At 42.8% G+C, this 22,773-nt stretch overlaps 1 protein-coding gene across 2 annotated transcripts in view; it reads left to right on the top strand.

Moving 5' to 3' along the window:
* AACS (acetoacetyl-CoA synthetase) overlaps positions 1-22,773 on the top strand; it is a 37,421-nt gene that overhangs the window by 4,307 nt on the left and 10,341 nt on the right. For both annotated transcript variants that reach the window (XM_063415831.1, XM_063415830.1), the window contains exons 3-10: positions 2,051-2,171; positions 4,815-4,928; positions 11,082-11,179; positions 14,693-14,807; positions 15,293-15,374; positions 15,481-15,628; positions 19,223-19,303; positions 20,635-20,759. In XM_063415831.1, the coding sequence (XP_063271901.1) occupies positions 2,051-2,171; positions 4,815-4,928; positions 11,082-11,179; positions 14,693-14,807; positions 15,293-15,374; positions 15,481-15,628; positions 19,223-19,303; positions 20,635-20,759 (884 nt within the window). The remainder of the gene's footprint in view (positions 1-2,050; positions 2,172-4,814; positions 4,929-11,081; positions 11,180-14,692; positions 14,808-15,292; positions 15,375-15,480; positions 15,629-19,222; positions 19,304-20,634; positions 20,760-22,773) is intronic.

Genomic DNA, 22,773 nt, shown 5'->3' with positions numbered 1-22,773 from the left:
CTCAAACTCTGGCAACTGTCAGAGTAACTGAGCTGGTCCGTGGTAGCTAGAGGGCTGAAAAGGTGGATTAGAAGTGTCTTACAGCTTGATCCTGGCTGTCTGCTGGAAGTAAACATTGTTTTGAGGTAAATAAATAAATAAAATAATAATAAATAAATTTTTAAAATGAAACAGCATTGACTCTTCTGTTCCCAAGCAGTGAAACACCACCTACTTCCACAGATCATTCTAAGAAAAACAATAAAACCTTGTGTACACAGAATAAAACCAGGCAGGATTTTGTTTAATCCTAGTTTTAGCGATGTGGCAGTGCAGATGTCACTCTGTGACATCTGTGTCCCTTGTGAAATGCACTTGAGTGTGCAGAGCTGTGCTGGCAGGGCAGCCCTGGCATTGGAATGTCAGCTCACAGGCAGCTGTTTTTAAATGAAGGATGTGTCTGAATTTGCCCTTTTGCTATAAGAAGCCCTTGACACCTGTTGGTCCTGTGGAGGGGCCTCCAAGGGAGGGATCAGGTTGTTCATCTGACAAAAAACCACTGCCAAAGGCTGAGCTGAACTGGGAGTCACAGGTGATACCTGGGAGAAAATACTGGGCTGTGAGTCCAGCTCCTGTGCTAGTGCAGCTCTCAGAAGCTCTGTGAAGGATTTTTTCCACTTCAGAAAAAAACCAGTTATGTTGGATCTTGTCCTGGAAAATGTTGAAAACATTCTGCTCACTTTTCTTCAAGCTGAGGAAGTCAGAAATGAGTCAGTTTTAAGAGCAGCTTCTAATTGCTGCAGTAATGTATACTAGTATAAAAATCATTTATACAGCCTGAGTTGATAAAGTATAAATGTTATAACTCAATTCTTGCCAATTGTTAGGAGCAAAGAAATCAGAATTCCCTTTTTTAGGAAATACATTTGAAATAAAATAATGCAGTAGTGCACTTCCAGATGAATTTTAACTTAAAAGTTAATTTTATGATTGCCTCCAGTAATGCATAAGCTGCTCTCAAAGCACAAAACCATTGGATTTTCTGGAATGGGATGTGTCTTGAGGCTTGCTTGCCTTTCAGAAGAGCCTTTCACTTGGGCTGAAGGAGTTGTTTCTGTAATGTATGTGCAGTCCAGGAGAGAGGACCTGAGGGTATAAACTGAAGCTTTCAAAAACACAACTACAAAATAAAGCTTCTATTTAAAGATTTTCAAAGAAATGTGCTGCTGAGCAGCTGAATCACTAAGGAGAGGGACATTTTGGGAGGAATTTAGACCTCTGGCTAATGCTAAGGGGCTCTTTACCTAGCAATGTTAATAAAGTTAGTTTTAACTGTGTCTTATGAAGGAGTAGTTGAATACTTTGAGGCTTCATTAGTTCAAGAGGGGGGAAGTTGTTTCAGCTGACTGTATTTTTAATGATCTTTCATTGCATTTTTCACTTCTTTGCATGTCTTAGTCCTAAGTGGGGAGTTACTTAATACAGGTTTATTGGGTTTTTAGATCCTGTTAATCCTAAAAAAAAAATAATATGAATAAAAAGCTGGAACTCTTCAGTTCCATTTGACTATACAATTAATTATTTTGGATTACCATTCAAATGTGAGTTCCTGCTGTTGGTCTCTGCACGCTGTGAGTTGTGCTGGGGACGAGTGGATGCTCACACCTTCCAGAGAGGGAGGCTGGGCTGGCACAGAGTTAGGATGTGCTCAGTCCTTTTTTTGGGGTGTTCCTAGGGGCAAACCCGGGGTTCCTGAGCTCTGTGTCACCTCCTGCTCTGGCTGTAGTCACAATGGTTTGTCTCACTTGTGTGTTAAAGGCTGGTCCAAAGGTAGAGCTGTCAGCAAGGAACTTCCCCTGGTTTTGTTGCAATGACGTGTTTGTTTGTTAACAAATAATTAAACTTTCCAGGCCGCTAATTACAGGATCAGTGTCCGTCTGCCATCTGGGAGGAGTGATTCTTGCCTAACAAAGCCTGCAGAGAGCTTGGAGCTGATGAGCTGGGTTCTGCACAATGCTGGGAAAAGCAGTTCTGTCCCAGTTCTCAGGAGTGACCGGTGCATTTCTTTCAGGTGGTGGATACCTCCAAAAGTATTGCAGATGTCCCGGAGTGGTTCAAGGGCAGCCGCCTGAACTATGCAGAGAATCTCCTGAGGCACAAGGACAACGACAAGATTGCACTGTATGCAGCAAGTAAGGAAAATCAAGGCCTTGTGTTTATTTGTTTTTCACAGGACTAGGCCTTATGAAACAGCTCTGATGAAACATGGAAATAAACTGGTTTGGATGAGGAGAAAAAAAAGGGTGATAAAGTCAGTAACACTGCACAATCTGCAATACAGCTCTGCAAAAATAAAACCAACCCAGCAAAACATGCTGTGGGAATATAGATCTGGGAAATCCTGTGTAAGCTAAATGAGGTTTTCTTAGAATGTGCTCGGCTGCATTAAAGTAGTGGAGGTCCTGCTGTGTTTAACATAATTCAGTATTCGAGGTATTTTTCACATTTGTCACAAACACTCACCTGCTGCTTGCCTTCAGGAAGTATTTTGGCACTGTAGCTTGATAATGTCCTTCCCACCCTCTTCCTATGCCTTTTATTTTAGGAATACTGAGAGCTACATGGGGTTTAGGCAGGAAATCACTCTGCTTTTGGTACCACAGAAACAACAATTATGTGCCTGGGAGACTTGGAATTTTACTTTTCTGGAGCACTAAATCTCAGTCTTCATTTTTGTTATGCTGAAGATTTGAGCCTAGTAAAATCTGTCTGCACTCTTAAGGATGGTCATGATAAGACAGAGAACAGACTTTTTATTGTCTGCTGACTTTGATAACTTTAAAAACCAGTTCTAATCTCTGTTGGGTGGGATTAGCTTCTGTGCAGGTTTGAGTGCTTCCTTAGGGAGCTGCATTTGGGGCTTCCCTTCTGCTGAGCCTAATCCTTGCCATGAGACTGACCAAGCAGTGATGCTTCTAGAGGTATTGAAAGAGATATAAAAATCAACTACCATTTCAAAGAGAATGGTGCAATCTGTGACCCAGTTTTGGTGGAGTAAGACTTGATTTGGTGAAGTCTGATGGAAATGAGGTTTGTAACCAAAAGCTTTAAAGTAGTTGGAGTCATCACTTTCAGATTTTGAGCTCATTAGAAAAGCTTCTTATGTATTATTTAGTGGAAAAAAAGTCAGTGTAGTTGAGTGCATCTTGTGGAGCACCTGAAAGCCAAACACTGATTAATAAATCAATTCTAAATGTATGTAGAATTGATGTGATTGATTTGTTAATGTTAAAAGCTAAACATACAACTTGAGAAAGTGGAGTTAAATATTGTCACTTCAAATTATCACAGGAATTCTTATCAATTTAGTGAATGGCTTGGTTTGACATGTGATTACTTAGTTCTGTAGGTCTTTTTGTTAGGAAGTCATGGGGTGTCTCAGACTTTTCTTTGTCACATATTCACAGGTGGTGATAGCAAAAGGAGCAAAACTGTTTCCTAGTTGATTGTTGTATGAATGCTGGAATGAACAATTGGCTCCTCTGTGGTGAACAGACTTCCACCTGCATTTCTTTCGTGACCTTGTGCCGTGTTTAATCTTCTTAAGACCTCTTAAGTCAGAGTATTTTTTGATAACTCCCTGCTGCTAGGTCAGAGTGGTGGTTTGGGGGCCTGGCTCGGGTTTGTGTGCAGTGGGGATGATTCTGTGGGAGCTGTGTGGATGTCACAGGGCACAGGAATGTAAATGTAACTTTCCTAAACAATTTCACTTGTCACGGGCTCCCACAGTGATTCTTTTTTGTGATTCCCTTCTCCTGGGGCTTTAATCATGCAGCAAGATCAATGTCTCATTTCCTGTTGTTCTGTGGGAACCCAGGCTCTGCTGGCAGTCCCTGCTCAGTTTATGAACCACATGGAACAGGGGCTTGGGTTGTTTGGCATCATGACCTGCTCCCTTGCTCTGTGGAAGTCCAGATTTATTGAAAGTCTAAGAAGGCAAAAGAGTAAAAAAAATACCATTCCCTGCTAAAGGCAGACTGAGGGCAGCTGTTCTGAGAGGAGCAGGGTGTGCAGCTCACCTGGGGCATCCTTGGCAGGTGTCCTCAGCAGAGGTGCAGTGGAAATAGGACAGGCCACACCTTTGCAGTCTGAGGGAGCTCAGGAAGCGACTTTAGGGTGACAAATTTTTGCTTTCATAACATTTAGGTTTGTTCGCTTTGTTTCATGAGTGATTTATTAACAGCTTATGTAACACCTGACGTTCAGTACAATAGGGAAAACACCCTGCAGATCCTCTCAGGTGAGTGGAGTCCAGTTTAGTTTGTTTGCTTTGTGCTACGTTGGCAGATGAGCCAAAAGCACATGGAAAGTCAGGCCTGGATGTGCATCATTTTCTAGTTCAGTCTTGCTGTAATAAAACCTGAACTTGGCAGCTTGTGCTGCTTCCTAGACCTGATGAGAAAACTGAGCAAAAAGGGAAAATGAGCTTCTTACCATATTAGAAATTAGCCTTGGTGAGTGCAATTTGTTTACCATGAATCCTCCTTGAGAGCACACCTTTCTCAGTGAACAGTCTGTGTTTCTGCAGATGTGTTTATCTTTAGAAATGTCCTCATGCCTACTGAACAAATACCACTGATTAATACTTGATTTCAATTAAAAAGAAGAGGTTTTTTGCTGCAGCACAAGAGGAACTTCAAAAGCAAAAACATAAATATTAGTGGAAGCTGTTCTCTCTTAGAATTGCTTTCTATTCTTCTAGGATTAGTTGTTTGTACTAGACTCATGTTGCAATGCCTGATTTCTGACTGATTGCTTTAATTTTCTTTCCTCAGGGGAAGGCAAAGAAGAGATCTTGAAAGTTACTTTTGAAGAGCTGAGACAAGCTGTTGCTTTGTATGCTGCAGCCATGAGGAAGATGGGAATAAAAGTAGGAGACAGAGTTGTAGGTGAGTAATTTCTGAAGGGACAGGAGGTAGAATTTGTTTTTGAACTGTGCAAATGAGTAGTCAGAGTTACAAAAACATGACTGTGAAATAGCATTTCACAGAAAAATTCACATAAACATTCTGCAGAAAAGGCTCTCGTGCTGCTGTATTTACATTTGTAGGAAATGCATTTCTAGAGGGAAGGAACCTGGATTAGCCTGGGGGTTCTCTAGCATCGAAGGGGGAAGGAAAATGCTTCATTCACCAAGGTCTGCTGCAGAAACTCTGTGGAGGCAGAGGTGATGGAGGCTGTGCCTCTGGCTGAGCCTTGAGTCACAGGTCTGGCACATTCCTGTGGGGGCAGTGTGGGAGATGATGGTCCAGGGTTGGCTGTCCTGATGGCACTGGCAGTCCCTGTCCCTGTGTCCCAGGTGTCCCAGAGCTCTGTGAGTCTGGAGGAGAGCACCAGTTCTGCCACCAGTGAGCAGCTGGTGGGCAAAAACTCCTCCAGTCAGCAGTGCAGAGATCAGAGCAGGAGCCCTGTGCTCCTTTCAGCAGCTCACCACATCTCCTGCAGCAATATTTCCTGTCAGAGGCTGTCATGTGTGCTGTTCTGTATAAACAGCTTTTGTCCTGTGGACAGCTTGTCCAGCGTGCAGGCCAGCAAAGGAGCTACATTTATTTTGATATTGCTGGGTTTGATCTTCCAGCTGAGCTGCTTCACCTCTATTTTGTGTGCTCTTTAATTTGTCAGTGTAGTGCAGGTCAGAACTGCAATATCCTTGAAGCTCCCTGGCTCCTGCCTGGCAGTTCTGGTGTTTGTGTCATTGTACTGCTGGAATCCCATGTTCTTTGAGCAACACTTGGCATTATCCTAAATAAATGTGTGTAAATCCTTACATGATGCAAACCCACAGTGATGAAACTCTTGGTTTGTTTTCTGCGTGCTACAAACTTGAACTAATGTTTTGAAAACCAAATTTTAAACCCACAACTATGACCTGGAAATGTAAATCTACTTGGTGGAGCTCATTTCTTGCATGTGGTATGAGTGTGCTCTGGAACTGGCAGCCAAACATGAAATTACCACAGCTGATGGCTTGGTTTTTAACACAGAATTAGAGCTAAATCCTTAATTAGGTATGAACCATACAGTGAAGTTCAGGTTTGTCTGAATGAAGATGGAGATGCTCTAATTTTTATCTCAATTTTCAACCTTAGTGCTGTCATGTTCATATCTGACCATTTCTTGAGCAGCAACAGCAGTGAAAATGTACTCTGTAGCTGGAGAAAACATGGTCTTGAAATACAGCTGTAGCCTGTGCTGCTAAAAGTGCTATTACAATTTTAGTAACAGCTCCTTTTAGTTAATGACTGTCTTGTTTAATGCTGTAGGCTGGCTGATTTTTGAATTTTTCTTGTTTTGGTGGCTGGCTCACCTCACCTTTAAATTAAAAAAGCACAGTTGATAGTTTGTTTAAAGTATTAAAATCACTTTAGATACTTCTATGGGGTCTCAACTTCCTTCCTTTGTTTCTCTGCTGTGCCAGAGGATATTGGAAGAGCTCAGCTGTAACATTGCAGTCAGGGGCTGAGGTTTCCCAAACTGAGTTGGGGAAGAGATGTGAAGTGTTGAGTGGGGAAGTTGGAGTCCTACACCCACTCGTGGCATCAAAAATCAGGCTCTCCAAAACTTGCCAGAGTCCCCAGGGATGTGATTTGTCCTGAAACTTCGAGCAGATGGCAGAGGGAGAGGCAATTCTCACTGTGGTTCGTAGTAGTAACACAGGGCTTGCTTCTACTGCTTCTGAAAAATCAGTTTTAAAATAGAAAGGAGATATTCTATGAACTCCATTACAGCTGGCTGACATGTAGTCAGCCTGTCAGGTTCTGACACCCTTTGTTGACACTTTCTCTTAAAATCTGAGCTGTTAGAATTACACATGAGACTATTACTGTTGTTTTCCTATGAATTTCATCTCCATGCTTTGCTGCCTCTGAGACAAGACTGCTTTAACTTCTCATTATACTTAACATACCCCCTAGTTTGTTCAGTACAATTTCTGGTTGCATCATGACAGTAATAGTATGTTGAAGCTGGAGGTGGGTGAGTGTGGGTGGACAGGCAGTGGTGTCAGCACTTTTTCAGCTTGATTTCACTCCACTCTTCCCTTTCCATCACTGGGAGCACTTAATAGTGAACATAATTGAAGCAGATGTGTTGTGAGACATATTTCTTCCTCTAAAGATGTCTTGCAGTGCTGTCAGTGATGCTTGAACAGTTGGGAGAGGCACGGAGTACCTATAAAATCCACACGTGAGGCACTCCTGGTCTCCCACTGGCCATCTGTTTGGCAAACAGCAATGACTAAAATAAGAATAAAATACAACTGGGAGGATGTTTGTCCTCTCTGGATAGATTCCTTCTACTCTCTCCCTGTAGCCAGCTTTGCTGTGTTACTAGTCAGCAGTTAAAAACAATCTGATCTTCCCCGTGAATTCACACAGAAACATCCTCAACAAAACATCAATGAATTACATTGTCTAAAGCTGGTGTTTTATCTATAGCAACTGTATTAGCCCTGGTTGCTTACGTGGGTTTTAAAGCCAGCTTTGTAAGAAGATTAGTGGGGTACTAATAGTTTCAGGCCACAGTGATGTTGGGCAGGGTGGCACTTGCAAGTCCTGGAGGAGTGTGAAATGCTGAGAACAGGGGAGTCTGGTCTCTGAATTCTGTACAATTTGGTGTAGTTCAATAGTGTAAGACATGGAGAAGATATTTTAGTTGCTGCTCCCCATTTCCCTTCTTCCTGATCTATTCTTTCAAGGCTCAGACGAAACCTTTGATGCAGAGTCCCAGTTCAATTGTTGATTATTTTATTTTTCTCCATGCACGTAACTGAATGTGTGGGTGTCTCTTTTTCCAAGAGGAAACCTTCATTAAATTTTTTGAAGGCACTAGGTGCTTGCATGGAATGTGTTCTCAGCACTCTGAGAAATCAGAATTTTGCCATAGTTTTCAGCATAATTATGGACTTCAGTTTTTATTTATTCTCTTGGTAAAGTGCTGCAGTGTAAATGAACACATATAAGTGTAATCTTGGTGTGTGCTAGATTAAGCAAATAGCAACTGACAGAAAATGCTGAGGCACTTAGTCCTGAGCAGATCAGGCTGTAAGTGCCTCTTAACAAAAATTCAGACAGTGTTTTTAAAATGCACTTGTTCTGCTTAGAGAATTCACAGGTTCTATGTCAGGTAAAGCTTTAATTTCTCTGTTTTTATGGAGATGATACATTTTTATAAGTCAGGAGTGCTGCTGGGACCCTTGTGTGTCATACTCTGATATTCCTGCTTGATGAGTTCCCAGCTCCTGTGTTTTGAGCCTTTTATCCAGTTCTTTCTAATTCACACAAAGGAGGGAGATCCTTTTCCTTCTGGTAACAGAAGATAATTTCCACCTTTCTTACCACCTTCAAGAAAGGAGTGAGGGAAGATGCAGAGATAAATACCTTCTGTAGCCTTCCCCGTGCTGACAAATCCTAGTTTTGATCCTTAGCTCCAATATTATGTCAAGGAACATGGAGGCTCTAATTAAATATATAAGCAAACATGATAAATATTTAAATCAGCAGTACCATTATTCCTCTATAACACAGAGCTTTTGTACATAGCTCACTGCTCTGTGACTCCTGCCTGATGTTAATCCAGCTGAAGAAGTTGCTTTTTTCATGCTCTTTTCAGCAACATTGCTGTTTCTCCAGTTTTAGGCACTTTTTGGGCCCCTGAGTGCAGTGAGGAGTGTGCTGGTGTCACAGGGGCACAGCCAAATGCAGGGAACTTCCCCTGCATGGCAGTGCTTGTGATCAGCTTGAGAATCTCAGATGTGGGAGGAAGAAAAATAATTTACTGACTTCTAAGTGAGAATCCAGTTTTAATCTGAAACACTGGCAGGAGAAATAGTTTGTGTCATTTAGCTGTTGAGAGAAAAGGAACTTGAATCCTTAAACTGCTGTGTTGGGAGGATCTCCAGCCAGAACAGATCCTTATTTTTTATCTGTGGTGTTCAGATATTTTTTATCTGTTGGGACAAATCTGTGAGATCCCAGAGAGCAGCAAGGGATTGTGTGAGGGCACAGAAATGCAGAGTCAGTTGCTGTGCATGTTTTGTACCTTTGGGCACTTTTGGCTGGTATCCTCCAAAACTCAACCACCACCTCAAAGCCAGCTGACAAATGAAAGTAATGATTTAATTTTCTGGCTCACAATAATCAGAGACTTGTGATCTTGCCTTGAGGGCTTTTGTGTGGAGTGGTGAAAAGGAGAATTGCTTAGAACAGAACTGAAGCTTGTAAGCTGTGGCAGAGTAACAACTGCTCCAAAGCACGAGGAGATCTTTCAGTTCTTGCACTCTGGCCCCCTGATGGTCCCATCCAAGAAATGCTCAGTGGAAATATTTGGCATCAATTAAAGAACTGCTTTCGTCACACAGAATGACATTTTGGTCTGTTCTGGTTCATGTATTTCAAATTATTTAGGGAGGAATATTTGTCTTCTTACAAGAAAAAAATCACTGAGATTTTGGGATACTGTGCCTTGTATAAACCTTGCCCCCAAGGGAAAAACAGCAAAATAAATAATGCTTTTATGGGCATGGGCTCTTGCTGCACTTTATGTGCTGAAGAACTTTGCTGAACAAACCACTATAAGCTGTAGGCAGTTCTGGGGAGTAATTTATATCTCAGCATGGCATGAGGCTTTTATTCACAGTTGTGTGTTTTCTAGAAATTGTTGGGCTTAAGTCATAATGGTATTTTGAAAGTTACTACTCCCAAAAGCACAGCAGCTTTCAGTAACTGCAGTGGCACTGCTGGTTTAAGAAACTGATCTCAGATTTTTGAATGAGGAAGATTCTCAGTTTGAGGTTAATTTTCATTTTAAAGTTCACTTTTTTACAGAGCTGAAAAAGGATGGATTTTTTTTTTTCAAGCAATGTAGAAAAACTTCACAAAATCCATCTTGGTACCCTCCTACCTGGTAATTAACACAGCAGAAATTGCTGTTAAGATCTGTGATTTTAGTCCCTGTCCTGAAATGTGCATCCATGAATATCCTTCATTGGGAAGGGCCTGGCACTGGGGGGTGTTTGCTGTCTGCAGATACTCAGGGTGCAGCTGCAGTCCAAGATCTCAGTGCCCACCACTGCTGTTGAACAGGTTGGAAAGCATTTTTATTGCCATTAAACTTTGCTTTCAAATGTAGAACTCTAATTAGATGTCAGAGTACTGCAATTAGGCTCATCCTAATTGTGTTTTTTAAAGTACTTGGACATCTTTTTGGTTGCTTAAGAAAGGTGATCTGAAACTCCAGAATTCTGATCCACCTCAGTGTGGTTTGTGAATTCCATTTGTGGGCTGGATTCTGAGCAGGGCAGAGCCAGACTCAGCCACCCAGCACCTTCTGGAGAGCTGCACAAATTGAGCTCACTGAAACTAAAATCTGACTTTCTTGACATTAATTTATTCTGTATGTCGTGATAAATTGAATTTCAATCTTGAAATCTTGCTGCAAGCTAATGAGAGAAACCTGAAGAGCCACATTTGTGTGGGAATGTTCCAGGGCTTGTCCCACTCTGTTACTCCCTTATCAGCTGAGATACTGGTTTTGCTTGTTTGTGTTTAAGATTCTGGCAGTGTCTACCAGACAACGTTTAGCTTTGTGAAGCTGAATCTCTGCTCTTGAGCTGTTTATAATCTTCCCTTGCAGATCCTGGTTCTTTCTCTAATGGCTGTTCCTGCAGTCTTGTTTTCACCCCTGCATGCTGCTGTATACCCTAATCAATACACTCATTTTCTCTCCCAGTTACTCTTCTCAGTGTGCTGCCCTCTTATCCTGAAAGTCTTATTAATTAAGCAGGAACACTTGTAAATTGGAAATAATATTGTAGATAAAAAACTTTGATAAAAATATTTTTATAAATGAATTTTTTACGAATTCCTTGTGTAACTGATTTGGCCTCAAGGTATGACATTGATTGGGTGGAAAACTCTAAGGATGCTTCAGTCTAGGATTCTGCATTGTAAACCCCTCCTAACTTGTATCTATTATGTTTTTAGTGTATTTTACAGCTTTGTTTTCAGTGCTGTTCCATCTCTAACCCCTCCCCTCTGCCCTAGGGTACCTGCCCAACAGCATCCACGCGGTGCAGGCGATGCTGGCGGCCGCGAGCATCGGCGCCATCTGGAGCTCCACGTCCCCCGACTTCGGCATCAACGTGAGTGGCCTCGGTGGCCCTGCAGGGCAGCCCTGCTGTGTCCCCGACAGACCCCAGGGTGACACAGGTTCGGGTGGCACACGGGTGCTGTCCCCTTCAGTCCTGCTGCCACCTCCTGGCACAGCCGGGCGCTCCGCAGCTCTTCCAGCTTGCTTTCATTTGTCACTGCTGATTTTCAGCTTGATTTGAGTGGCTTTAGCTCCTCGCTGTTGGGATATTTTTAGGTGGGCTCCATGGTCTTGGTGAGGTTTTGTTATATTAAATATGGAAATGAGCAGTGGTGCCATAGAGTTGTCTGAGGCTTGGCTGCTCTTCCCAAATCCCGCCCCAGGCTGCTAAACCACAGTCCAGTTTCCAAATTCCCATTTCTTTGCCTAAATAATCCCATCCTTTGCCTCCTGTCAGGGTGAGCTCAGCACCACCCTGCCTGGCCTTTTCCACAAGGCTGTATTTGCCAGCAGTGAGCAAGTTCACATTAATATCATTAACCTAATTAACTCTTTTTAGTGTAGAAATAAATGTGGTGTGTGAAATTACAGCATCCAAATTTTGATGTGCCCTGGAAGCTTTGGGAGTATATTCTGCTTCGTATGGAAAGTTTTTAGCACACATCAACAACACATCTAAAATCACTTCTAAGGGGGGTGCTGAACTTTTCTTCTATCTAAAAGTTTACATATGAAAAATGCAGTGATTTTGAATTGCTCAGTGTGGAGAACAATATTTTTAGATAAACCCCTCAATTTTGGTGTATAACCCCAGTGGCTGGGAAAATCTATGGAATAATTATTCCTGGATTAGCACTAGAGGGCAGCAGCATTCCAGATTCTTACACTTGAGGATGTATTGCTGGGGAAAAAAAATGATTAAAAAAATCATTACAGCATGTAATGATCAAACTGTTCTACAAATATTTTCTGCTTGCTCAGAAAATGATGGTGTGGATTATTTTCTGTGCAATGTGATCCGATCTCTTATCTGGGGGAAGATTGTTCACTTTACTTGCATTACAAAGGACGGGGATGTTTTCTGTCCGTGTTGGTGTGCTCTTTTCAGTGCCCGGGTTTTAGTTTTTTTGTGATGGCTTTTTAATGAAACTTGGCCTTGGAGCTGCAGTGCCATCAATATCATTTATTTTCCTTTGGCAGTGTGTGTTGGCACGAATTCAAATCCTGAGGAAGATCAGCAGAGGCCCCCAGAGACATTGGAAAAGCCATTCCTCCCGTTGTGAAGTTGCATTATTCCTGTTAATTTGAACCGAGACTTTTGTGCTGGGGGAAATAGCGTAGCCATTTTCAAGGTTTGAAGGCCAATTGTGTGTCTGTGTTGTGTGGAGCTCAGAAATGTCACTCCTCAGAGCTGCCCACACGCTGCAGGCTCTGAATGCCACCCTCCAAGGCTTCCAGTGTTCGGGAAGTCTGCAGGCAGAGAGGCACCGAGCTGCCTCCCACGCACAGCGCCGCTCTTGGCAGCTGCTGCTTCATCCCTCTCCTCCCTGCTCTCCGTTCCCATCAATTAGTGGGGAAGTGCTGGCCTGTGCACCAGTAATGGTTGGATTTATGAGTCCATAAAGCTCTGCTCGCAGAGCTGGCTGAGGAGCCTTTGGTGAGCTCAGTGCAGCTCCGTTCGTGCGGCCCTGCACAATTTTTTGGACTGAGCTGGAGGCTCGTGGAGTGGAAACAGCCGTGTCTGCTACACCTGAGCTTTTTGTGGAAGGAATTCCTTGCTGAGCCATCTGGTTGGATTGAAGTTCCAGTGTAGCAATTACGTGTTCCATCTGTTTGTGTTGCCTTTGTCACATCGGGCTGCCCTGGGGGGTTTGGTGCTGCCAGTGCTAATGAATCTAACTGGGAGTGTTAGCAGGTTTGGTAGGACCCTGGGACTGGAGCTGTCTCTGCTTCTAAATCACACAAATCTTCAGACTCTTCTCTTTAGAGTACTCTCACTGCTCATTGGTCTTAATTTTTAAGTGTCATGCAGCATGGAAATGGAATGTGCGTGCTCTGAGCTCAGCATGAGGGTCTCTTCCAACCTCATTATTCTGTGATTCTGTGATTCTGTATGTGCACACACAGAAATGCACACAGCACGTGTGTGGCTGCTTGGTCTGTTCCTGGGAAAGGGTAAAAAGGAGGAGGTGTGAGAATATACCAAAGAAACAGGAAATTTGACTTCATATTCCCTTAGACAGTAACTGTAATGTATTAATTAAATCTCTGTTTCTGAGTTTAGGTAACACACTAGGTAGGGACTTCTTGAAAACCTCTTCTGGCACAAGACCTGATTCTGGTGATTCTTTTGTTTTAAAGTAATTGATAAATTTGAATGTCAGTGCATTGTCACTGTATTTTCTTATCATGTGAACAAGAAAAAGGAAATACATCTGTGATGGGAGGGAAATCTGTTCAGTGACATTCTCAGCTAATACATTTCTATTTGGCCATATCTCTATACCTTACCTGTGGTTTCCTGAGGAGACAGCATGGAGGAATTGTCAGGGCAGGACTCCTGTCCTTTTGCAGTAGATTTTTTATTTTTTTTTGCAATGCTGAGCAGCCCAGCTTGGAAAGGAGTTTAACAGAGATGAGTTGATTGTGATGTTTTTGCTTTCATCTTCTGATTTGCTACTAATTTTGTTTCTCATTTTGGCTGCAATGTAGAGGGCAAAATAGAAAACAGAAGAATAAAGAATGCTGGGAAGAGTAAGCAAATGACTCAAGTCTGATTTCTGCAACATGATGTAGGAGATTGTTCTTGAACACGTAGCTGACAATTTTACAGTATTGTGTAATCTTGTAGTTCTTAATGCTTTGAGTAATGGAGCTAGAGAGGTTTGAACATCGCTGTGCTGAGAGCTTTTATTGAAAGGATTTGCTTCTTGCTGTTGAATACAAAAAGATCCATTTCTGCTAGGCTGCTGCATGCAGTGTACATGGAAAAAAGTAAATGCCAGAAGGGTTTTAATCTTAAATGGGATGATAGCTGTGGTAAATTCTTGAACACAGTGTAAGCTAGAGGAGACACCTGAAAATTTAGCATTTGAATGTGTTGTGCTGCAGAGATTCTGAAGGAGCTGTGGTGCCTTTTGTTGGCAGTCTGTGTGTGTTCAATATCAATTTATTTTGCTAAGAGCCAGTGGTGAGGTTTCCTTTGTTAATGGTGGCAGAACAAAGCTGCCAGATCATGTTGGGGCTGCCTCAGCACATAAATGCATCTCCCCAGACTGGTGAGTGTCTCACACAGCCAGGAGTCCTGAGCACTTCACGGGCTCCAAGTGCTCAATTCCTGCTCACATCACAGTTCCTGGCCCTCTTACATAACTCTAACCTGACTTGCAAGTGATTTTTTTAGCTGTTCAGAACTTTTTGAGCTTGGCTTTTCTGTAAAGAATGTTCTGTGATCTGTGGGGATTTTACCATTGCTTGTTTTGAAATTTACCTTTAGCACCCACTGAAGTTTGCTGCTGTAGCAGTTAATTTCATATTTTTAACACATTTTTCTCTTTATCCCTAGGGTGTGCTGGACAGATTTTCCCAAATTCAGCCTAAGCTCATCTTCTCTGTCGAAGCTGTTATATACAATGGCAAAGAACACAACCACTTGGAGAAGCTGCTGAGGGTGGTAAAAGGTATTTCACTGCACCCCACCTGGTCTGGGGTTCTGTGAGCACTCAGAGCCTGCTGGAGTTGCTGTCCTTCCTTCTTTACAGTGTCACAGTGTCCACTGAGGTTTTCAGAACAGATTTGGGTCAAAGCTGAATGGTCTTTTCTCTAATTTTAACAGTTTTCTGCTTGCTTAACTTCAATAATCATCAGAAATTAGCCAACAGTGGAAGCAGGGGAACAGGGGCTGATGATGATGGTGTTAAGCTCAAGCATAGTGCTGCTGAAGGCAGAGGTATTACAGCACTAAAGCTTGCAGGTTTACTCATAAAAAGCTGGCAGCATGGAGGAAATCACATCTTGGGTAACAGTTCAGTCCTCTGGGGTTTCAATAGTGCATCAGAATTATTTCTGTTACTCAGTGCATTACCCTGTATGATTCAATCAGGCAGAAAAGACCTTTGCTTATGTAACTGAATGGAGGAAATAATTGTTTTCTTCCTTCTTCCAGGGCTTCCAGACCTGAAAAACGTGGTGGTGATCCCATATGTGTCTTCAAGAGAAGCCATAGATATTTCTAAGATTCCAAACAGGTAATGGGAGCACTGCTGGGTACAGAGGGGATCTTACACACGGGCTGGGCTAATGCTTTCAGAAAGTTTTGAAATGTTCCTTTTTTTCCCTTTTCTTTTTATGCAGTGTCTTTTTAGAAGACTTCCTTGCTACTGGGAAAGGCGACCAGCCTCCCCAGCTGGAATTTGAGCAGCTGCCTTTCAACCATCCCCTCTTTATCATGTATTCCTCAGGCACCACGGGGGCACCGAAATGCATGGTTCACTCAGCAGGGGTACGTCCTCCCTCCTGCAGCTGCACTGGCTCTGCTCAACTGCTTGGGTTACATTTTCCCTTTAACAGCATCACACCCTGATGGATTTTAAGGAAAAATTGATTGCTGACAGTTTTTCAGTAACTTGACAGTGAATGTTTTTATTTGTTAGTGGCTGTCTGAAAGCAAGTGTGGATTGGTAAGGATATAAAATATTTTGATTTGGAAATCAGTGTGGAGACCTTTCAGATTCCATGTGTTTCCTGGGAGCAAGTGTCACTCACAAAAGCACCAGCAGAAGTGGCCTGACTGACAGTTGAAGAACAAAAGCCAAAGAACTTGAACTGGGTGTTTTTAACTGATTTTTGGACATTGTTAACTTGAGGCCCATAGGGAGCTTGCAGTTTTTATCATCTGGATAATTTTTTACCTCAAACATTACTTCATGTTTATCAGTTTAGAGTATTTCATCCTCATAAATCCTTTAAGGAGGGAAGCCAGAGAGTTGGAATCCTTGAGTGTAGGTTTTGCATTGGATGGAAACTGCTTGAGGCAGTGTCTTCTTGTGGCTGAACATAATATCTGATATTGGTGCCAGAATGACCCTTGCTCAATGCTTTCCACTTGCTGTATGTGCTATAAAGTTATTAAAATAGAGAAAGTGACTGCAGCAGTGTTGAAACTTCAATTCTTAATAGAACACAGTTTTTTTTTCCCCATTTAAGGCAGGCAGGACTCGTTGTTTAGAGCATTTGTAGCAGTGTGTATAAATGGAACTGCTCAACTTTTAGCCAGAGCCCCTCATTTCTGCAGTTTGCTCTGCAGGTCAGGATGAGCCTCCTGCAGGGCTGGGTGGCCTGAGGGCAGCATCCTTTGATGCTGTGCCCCAGGGTGAGTTCCTGCCTCTCTTTGATGGCAGGGACAGGAGGATTTGCCCACAGACAAATCCCCTGCTGCCTGTAAACACTCTGCTTTTTATCTTATCCATCAGGAGGAGATGGTGGTGAACAGAAGGGTCCCTTGGGGACACAAATCCCGTGGCTGTGAAGAAGAAAGGAGGTGGGGTTCAGCTTTGACAGCAGTTTTGGAGCTGTGCTGGCTTTAGACTGCTTAAACACCTGCAGAGGTGGATTAGCAAAAACAGGGGAGGTGTTTTGCTCAGCGATGGGTGACAAACAGTAGAGATGAGAAATAGCTGTAGATCAGATAATAGGAGTTTTCTTCTGCAAAGTTCTTTCTTTTCCCATGTCGCTGTGTTAGCCTGCCCTGAGTCATGACTCTGCTCTCCAGCTGAATCGTGTGCAGAGCTACCTTGGAGTTTAGGTCCAGACTGCTCATCCCTGCTGGGGAGGAGAGCAGGTGATGGATGCATGCATGAATAAGAGCTCTTGTTTGTGTGATTCTGTTCCCTCTGAGGAGCTCTGTAGCTGTGGTGCAGGAGGATTTTTTATTCTGGTGCCAACACATCTGTCCAAAACACAAATGGTTGCATTAGGGACCTCAGTGTTTGAGTAGGGCCTACAAAGTTCATGCAAATAAATTCTTAGATGTCTTTTACACACTTTATTGGGTTTGTCTGTTTGTTCTAGGCTTAATCTTATTTCCACTGGAATTAATAGGATGATTTCCATTGATCTGATTTTTAAAAAAGCAGAATTAGCCTACTGTCTTTGTTTTATTTTCCAGCCTTAGTTAAAACCAAGTGTGTTTCTAGTAGTGAAAACAGCAAGAAGAGATGACATTTTGGTGAAGACATTTCAATTACTGTATTTATAGTATGTTCCAATGCTGGCTTGTTACTGTACTGATTTTAGATGGCAACAGGCAGCCTACTTTAAATTCACAACTCAGTTTATCCAGTTCTGCAGTATATTTCTGCTCTGTTTTCTTGCTACCCAGTGGAACGCCTTACATAAATAAAGAAAATGAAGCCAGGTCATGGGAGATGATTTTAAATGGTGGCTTGGAGGAGTAGGCTTGGTTTTCTGACCCTGGAAGCAAAGCTGTGTGGTTTTGTGTGGCTTTGACCACTTGGGTGTGCTGCAGGAAGATTTTATTCCTCTCCCGAGGAGGAGCAGGGAGGTTTAGCAGCTGCCAGGTCTGGTGTGGAGTGAGGAATGCTTGGGGTTTATCTGGAGGGTCATGAAATAAATAAAGGAGTCCTGTAAATTAACTCAGGAGAGCATTTTGGGCTGTGAGTTTAGAGCAGCTCTGTCTTCTCCCAGAGCCCTTTTGTTTCCAGCCTGAGATAGACGAGGTTTTGCAGGGAAATTGTTCATAGCCTATACCTAAAACCATTGTTTAAAATCCCCTTTTGGTTCCAAAACTGTGAAGTAGTGAAAACCAAAGGAAGGAAAAAAGAAAACCAGTATTTATTTTAATTGAATATAACTTTTAATTTTGTTATTTTGTGTGTCTCTTTCAGAATCTCCTGCAGGGACAATGTGCTTTCCTTTATAAATGCAGTAATTATGTAAACACCTGCAATTCTTTTGGCAACCTTACCGGTTCAGTTAGACACAGTGTTTCTAATCCCGATTTTCCGGGTGATTTTCAGCTGCAGAAGACGGCAGCTGTAGCTAGATGGCAGCGTTGTGACAGCTGAGGGTGTTCAAATAGCAGTAGGTGAATTCAGACCTGGTTCCTTTGAGCAGTGAAGTGAAAATAAGATTTAATCCTTTATTTTTATTTAATGTGTTCTGCTTTTTCTCCCCAAGCATGTGCCAGTTTTATGACTCTCCTTTTTCATTTCGAATGTTTATCTGTAATCTGTTTTCTTTCAGTGTAAATCTTGTTTCATGCTTATGAGCCTCTTAATAGTTTCACTACAACTCCTTGCATAAATGCAAAAAAACCATTTTTTATTTTAACATTGGCTACATTAATTTGTCACTGCAGTGAAGTGACTTAATGAAGTAGCCTGTAAATTTATTTATCCTAGCAACTTATGCTTTAGGATGATCAGAAAGGTGGTTCAGCAGCATTTCCAACAAGAGGGAGTAATACATTTCAGACATTATTAATATTGATGCTCTGAGCAGTGAGACATTTCCCATTTCCAGTCACTCCAGTGTTTACAGGAGATCTGTACTGTCAGGTCTTTTGTCTCCTAGGTGTTAATAGTTAAGATAATTTGGACACATGGTGCAAATGTTCAGCAGCTGCTGCAGTTTATGGCAGCTCTCATTCCTTGAGTCCTCCCATTGCCCAAATACATCCAAAATGAAACTGTCAAAGGGCTTCTGTGGGAAAATGTGATTGCTGAAAGCCTGCTGTTCAAACTGGGCTCTGCACGGAGCACTCTGCACCCCTGGTGGCTGTGAGGAGTTGGGAGGGAAGGGAGCTGTTTATTCCATGGATTAGAAGGGATGTGCAGTGGGAATTGCTGAGGTCTAATGAGAGAGGCTGAACAGTTATGTGAGAAAATGGAGAATGCAATTGCTGCTGCAGCAGACAGGCCCTGGGATTTACTTCAGTTGTAGTTAAAGGAAATACTTGCTTTAATCCTGGAGCACATCCTGCAAACTGTGGTGGTGTTTTTGAAGTCTTAATGTGCTGTCAGAGTTTTGCTTTTCATTTATGTGATCTGGTGTTTTCCTTTTGCTCTTTTTGCAGGGTACCCTGATACAGCACCTGAAGGAACACATTCTTCATGGCAACATGAGCAGCAGTGATGTGATTATGTACTACACAACGGCAAGTGGGGCTCAGGGCGTTTTTAAAAACACTGTAACATCTTTTTCCTGTAAAGATGGGACAACTTTTCATACAAATCCAAGAGTACACTTCTTTGTGTGTTATTTTTTTTTTTACTGCAAGGGATTGTCCCATCTGAGTTAAAAAAAAAATCAGGTGAAATAATAAAATGCAACAGGGACCTTTCTGATGAAAGGTCAAACCCATGTTGAATGTTTCTGACCTAACTGGTGAGGAAAATGGATTGATTTTTAGTCTCTTAGGTTTATTGATCAAGCTGCCTCATCAATATCACCTACAAATCAGATTCCACCTTCTTGCAGGGCTAGGTCATGCTGGAGATGAGAATTTGTAATGTCTCTGTTTTGGCTGTGAGGAAAGAAGCTGCCCAGCTCTAAACTTAATAAAGGCAGGGGGGTAAACCTCATCTGTGTGGAGTTCAGTTAGGTGGTGGGGTGTGGTTTTTTTTTAATTCTGTGATAAAAAAATGATTCCTAAGCCTTCTATGGCTGCAGCAGCTTGAGAAGACTGATGTCTTTCCTCCTGAGTTCCCTTCTGAGCTTTAACATGACGAGTCAGTTGGCAATATCTCCGTGGAGGGATCATGGTAATTGCCTTGTCTCGGCGTTGTCCTGCCGTGTGTGCAGGCAGGCGTGGAATCCCCTCCTTGTGGAATCCCCTCCTCGTGAGGTGTTTGTAGGGATCACTTAGATGAACATCCAGCAGGAACACACAGCTGGGACAGGGGAGAGGATGAGCAGAGCTTCAGCCTCGTTTGCTGATGTGATCAGACAAAATCAGTGGTGTGGGTTGAACAGCAGGAAAAACCCAGGCAAGGGAAGTGGAGGGGAAGGTGGCACCTCTTGTGTGAGGGCAGGGATCATGTTTGGGTCCAGGATCTGCTGCAGTGCAGCCTTTTGGAGTTGCCTGTGCCAGCAGACACTGCTGGGGCTGCCAGGGCTGCAGGCAGTGGTTCCATTCCCCTGGGGAATGGTTTCTCTCCCCTCAGGGACCCCTAGAGCTTGTACCATGTAGTTTGACCCTTCCTTCCCTTTCTGACCCTGCTGGCTGTGTCCCAAACTGCCCCTCCCTGGCAAGAGCTGAGAAAAGACCCTGTTCCTCTGTGCACACCCTCTTTTCCCTCTGGAGATCACCTGGAATAAACATCTTACTGCAGCTGGGGGTCAGAGCCTCTTCTGGGTCCTTTATCCTGTCTATGAAATATTCCTCAAAGCCTCCTCAGGCCTGAGCTAGCTTGGAACTTCAGAGGGGTTAAAAAGGAGGATTTATTTCAGGCAGTGGCACTCAGTGAGGTTTCTTCTCTCCTCCAGATCGGCTGGATGATGTGGAACTGGCTGGTGACTGCACTTGCCACAGGAGCTTCGGTGGTCCTGTATGATGGATCTCCTCTGATTCCTTCCCCAAACGTGCTGTGGGACCTGACTGACAGGCTGGGGTATGTACCAGGGCTAAATCAGGGCTGGTGACACTGCTGCTGTCACAGTGACCCTCACTGGACCCTCCTTGGTCACCACCTTGTGCTCAGCATGGCACAATTTATCTCCTGCCTCAGCCTTGGGTGGAACTGCTTTCACAAATGTGTACTGAAACATTTTCTGAGAGAGGAGGAGAGACAAAGAGCTGATTGTTTCAAATTGGAGTCAGGTATTAGAATTCCAGGCAAACAAGGACTTTTGGTTCAATAGTTGTCAAGAGCAGCCTTTTCAAAAGGCAGTAATTGGGAGCAATCTGAAGAGTAATTTCTCAGCACACTCAGAACTTAGTAAATAAGAATTCTTTTTTTCAAGCTGCTGAACCTAAGATTTTAATATAGAACTTTGACTTAAAGACATAAATTGACTGGAAGGGCTCAGCAGGGCTGCTTATATTTTCATATTTTGCTTTTTAATCTATAATGCCTAATTCATGCTGGTAAGCTGCTCAGTAAGTGTTTTATGCCATTTTTTTGTGCCTCCAAATGCTCTCAGCACCCTTTCTTGAAGCTTAGAGAAATGGCAGGTAGCAGATAAACAGCTGTAAAACCCTGTGATTGTGTTTTGCTTTGTACACTTTGTTAAACTTCAATTTTTTAAATTTATTTTGTAACTTTGCTATTTTGCTAGCTGCATGTAAGGAGTAAATGTGAATTTTATTACCAGTAAAACGAGTGTCATTTTTAATTGATAATTAAAATTGTTTGTGGTGGAAAGTGGATGACAAAAGATTCACTTTCTGACTCTGCATGATTAATAATTTAAACTTCACTGTCTTTTGTGACATGTAATATTTAAAGACTGACATTTTGTCTCTGGCTATTATAACTGAAGCTTAATGCCAAGTCAAAAATCCTTCCAGTAAAAAAAAAGGCACAAAAGGAACCCACAAACTTCAGCCATGCTTCACCCCCCAAAGAAACCCTGATAGAACAACAGGTAAAAAAAAAAAGAGAATTGAGAAGCAACCCTGCTTATTTTTAAGCATTGTTTCCACATGCCAAAAGCAAGTGAAGATAAATGTGTCTGCATGTCTCACTTTTGTAATCTGGCGCTAAAAGCGGTGGCCATCTGGGTGGTTCTTCATCATGCAGTCTGTTCCCAGCTCACTCATATGTTAAATACATTAAAAAAAAAAAAGAAGGCTCCAACATGTGAAGATCACCTTCTCCTCTGAAGATGCTCCACACTTCCCTTCAGAGCATATTCTCAGGGGATCATCAGGATATCTCATCCTGCGTGGCAGGAATGACTCAAGTGGACATCCACTCATGATCTGTGCAAGGGGATTGCTGGATGGTGACTAAATGCAGCTCTGCAGCATTTGGAAGGAAATAAAGGGAGAGTTGGCTCTACATGTGCTGTAGAGGAAGTGTCAAAGAGCTTAAAATAGAGCAGCATTTTGTATTCTAATGTAAAATAAGCACTGGTTTGAGGCATGGAAGGAAAGTGAGATGTTACACAAGAGTAAAAATAGTTCCCATGGTGAGGGTGCAGGGTAACTGAGGAGCACTGGGCTGGGGCTCTCGTGGTGGGAGGTTCCCTGCTCAGGCCAGGGGTTGGAACTGGAAGATCTTGAAGGTTCCTGCCAGTCCAAACCATTCTGTGCCTCTCTGATGCTCTTCCCCTGTGCCTGATAAATTCCTCTGTGCACTGATGTTTGTGCAAGGAGCCTGCTCCTGCCTGAGAGGGGAATCTTCCACCAGCGTTGCAAAGACAGAGATCCCCTTTTGCAGTGTTGAAATATTCCCTTCTTGTCTGGAACAGTGTCCTACCTCCCATCCTGCCTCTGGAGGAAAACCCAGCCTAGCAGGATCTTTTTCAAGCTCTGCTGGTGTTGGTGTTGCCCATGCTCTCAGGCTGTCTCATCCTCATCTATCTCTGCATTTTCTTCAGTGAGTTTATTGCTGAAATATAAAATGGATCAGTAGAAGCCAGGTAAGAGGATTTCCTCAAGGTCAGCAGTAGCATTAAACT

This window comes from Prinia subflava, chromosome 19 (assembly GCF_021018805.1).
Source record: "Prinia subflava isolate CZ2003 ecotype Zambia chromosome 19, Cam_Psub_1.2, whole genome shotgun sequence".
Taxonomy (NCBI): domain Eukaryota; kingdom Metazoa; phylum Chordata; class Aves; order Passeriformes; family Cisticolidae; genus Prinia; species Prinia subflava.
The sequence above is the reverse complement of the archived record's forward strand: the minus strand, read 5'-3'. Positions and strand labels throughout refer to the sequence as shown.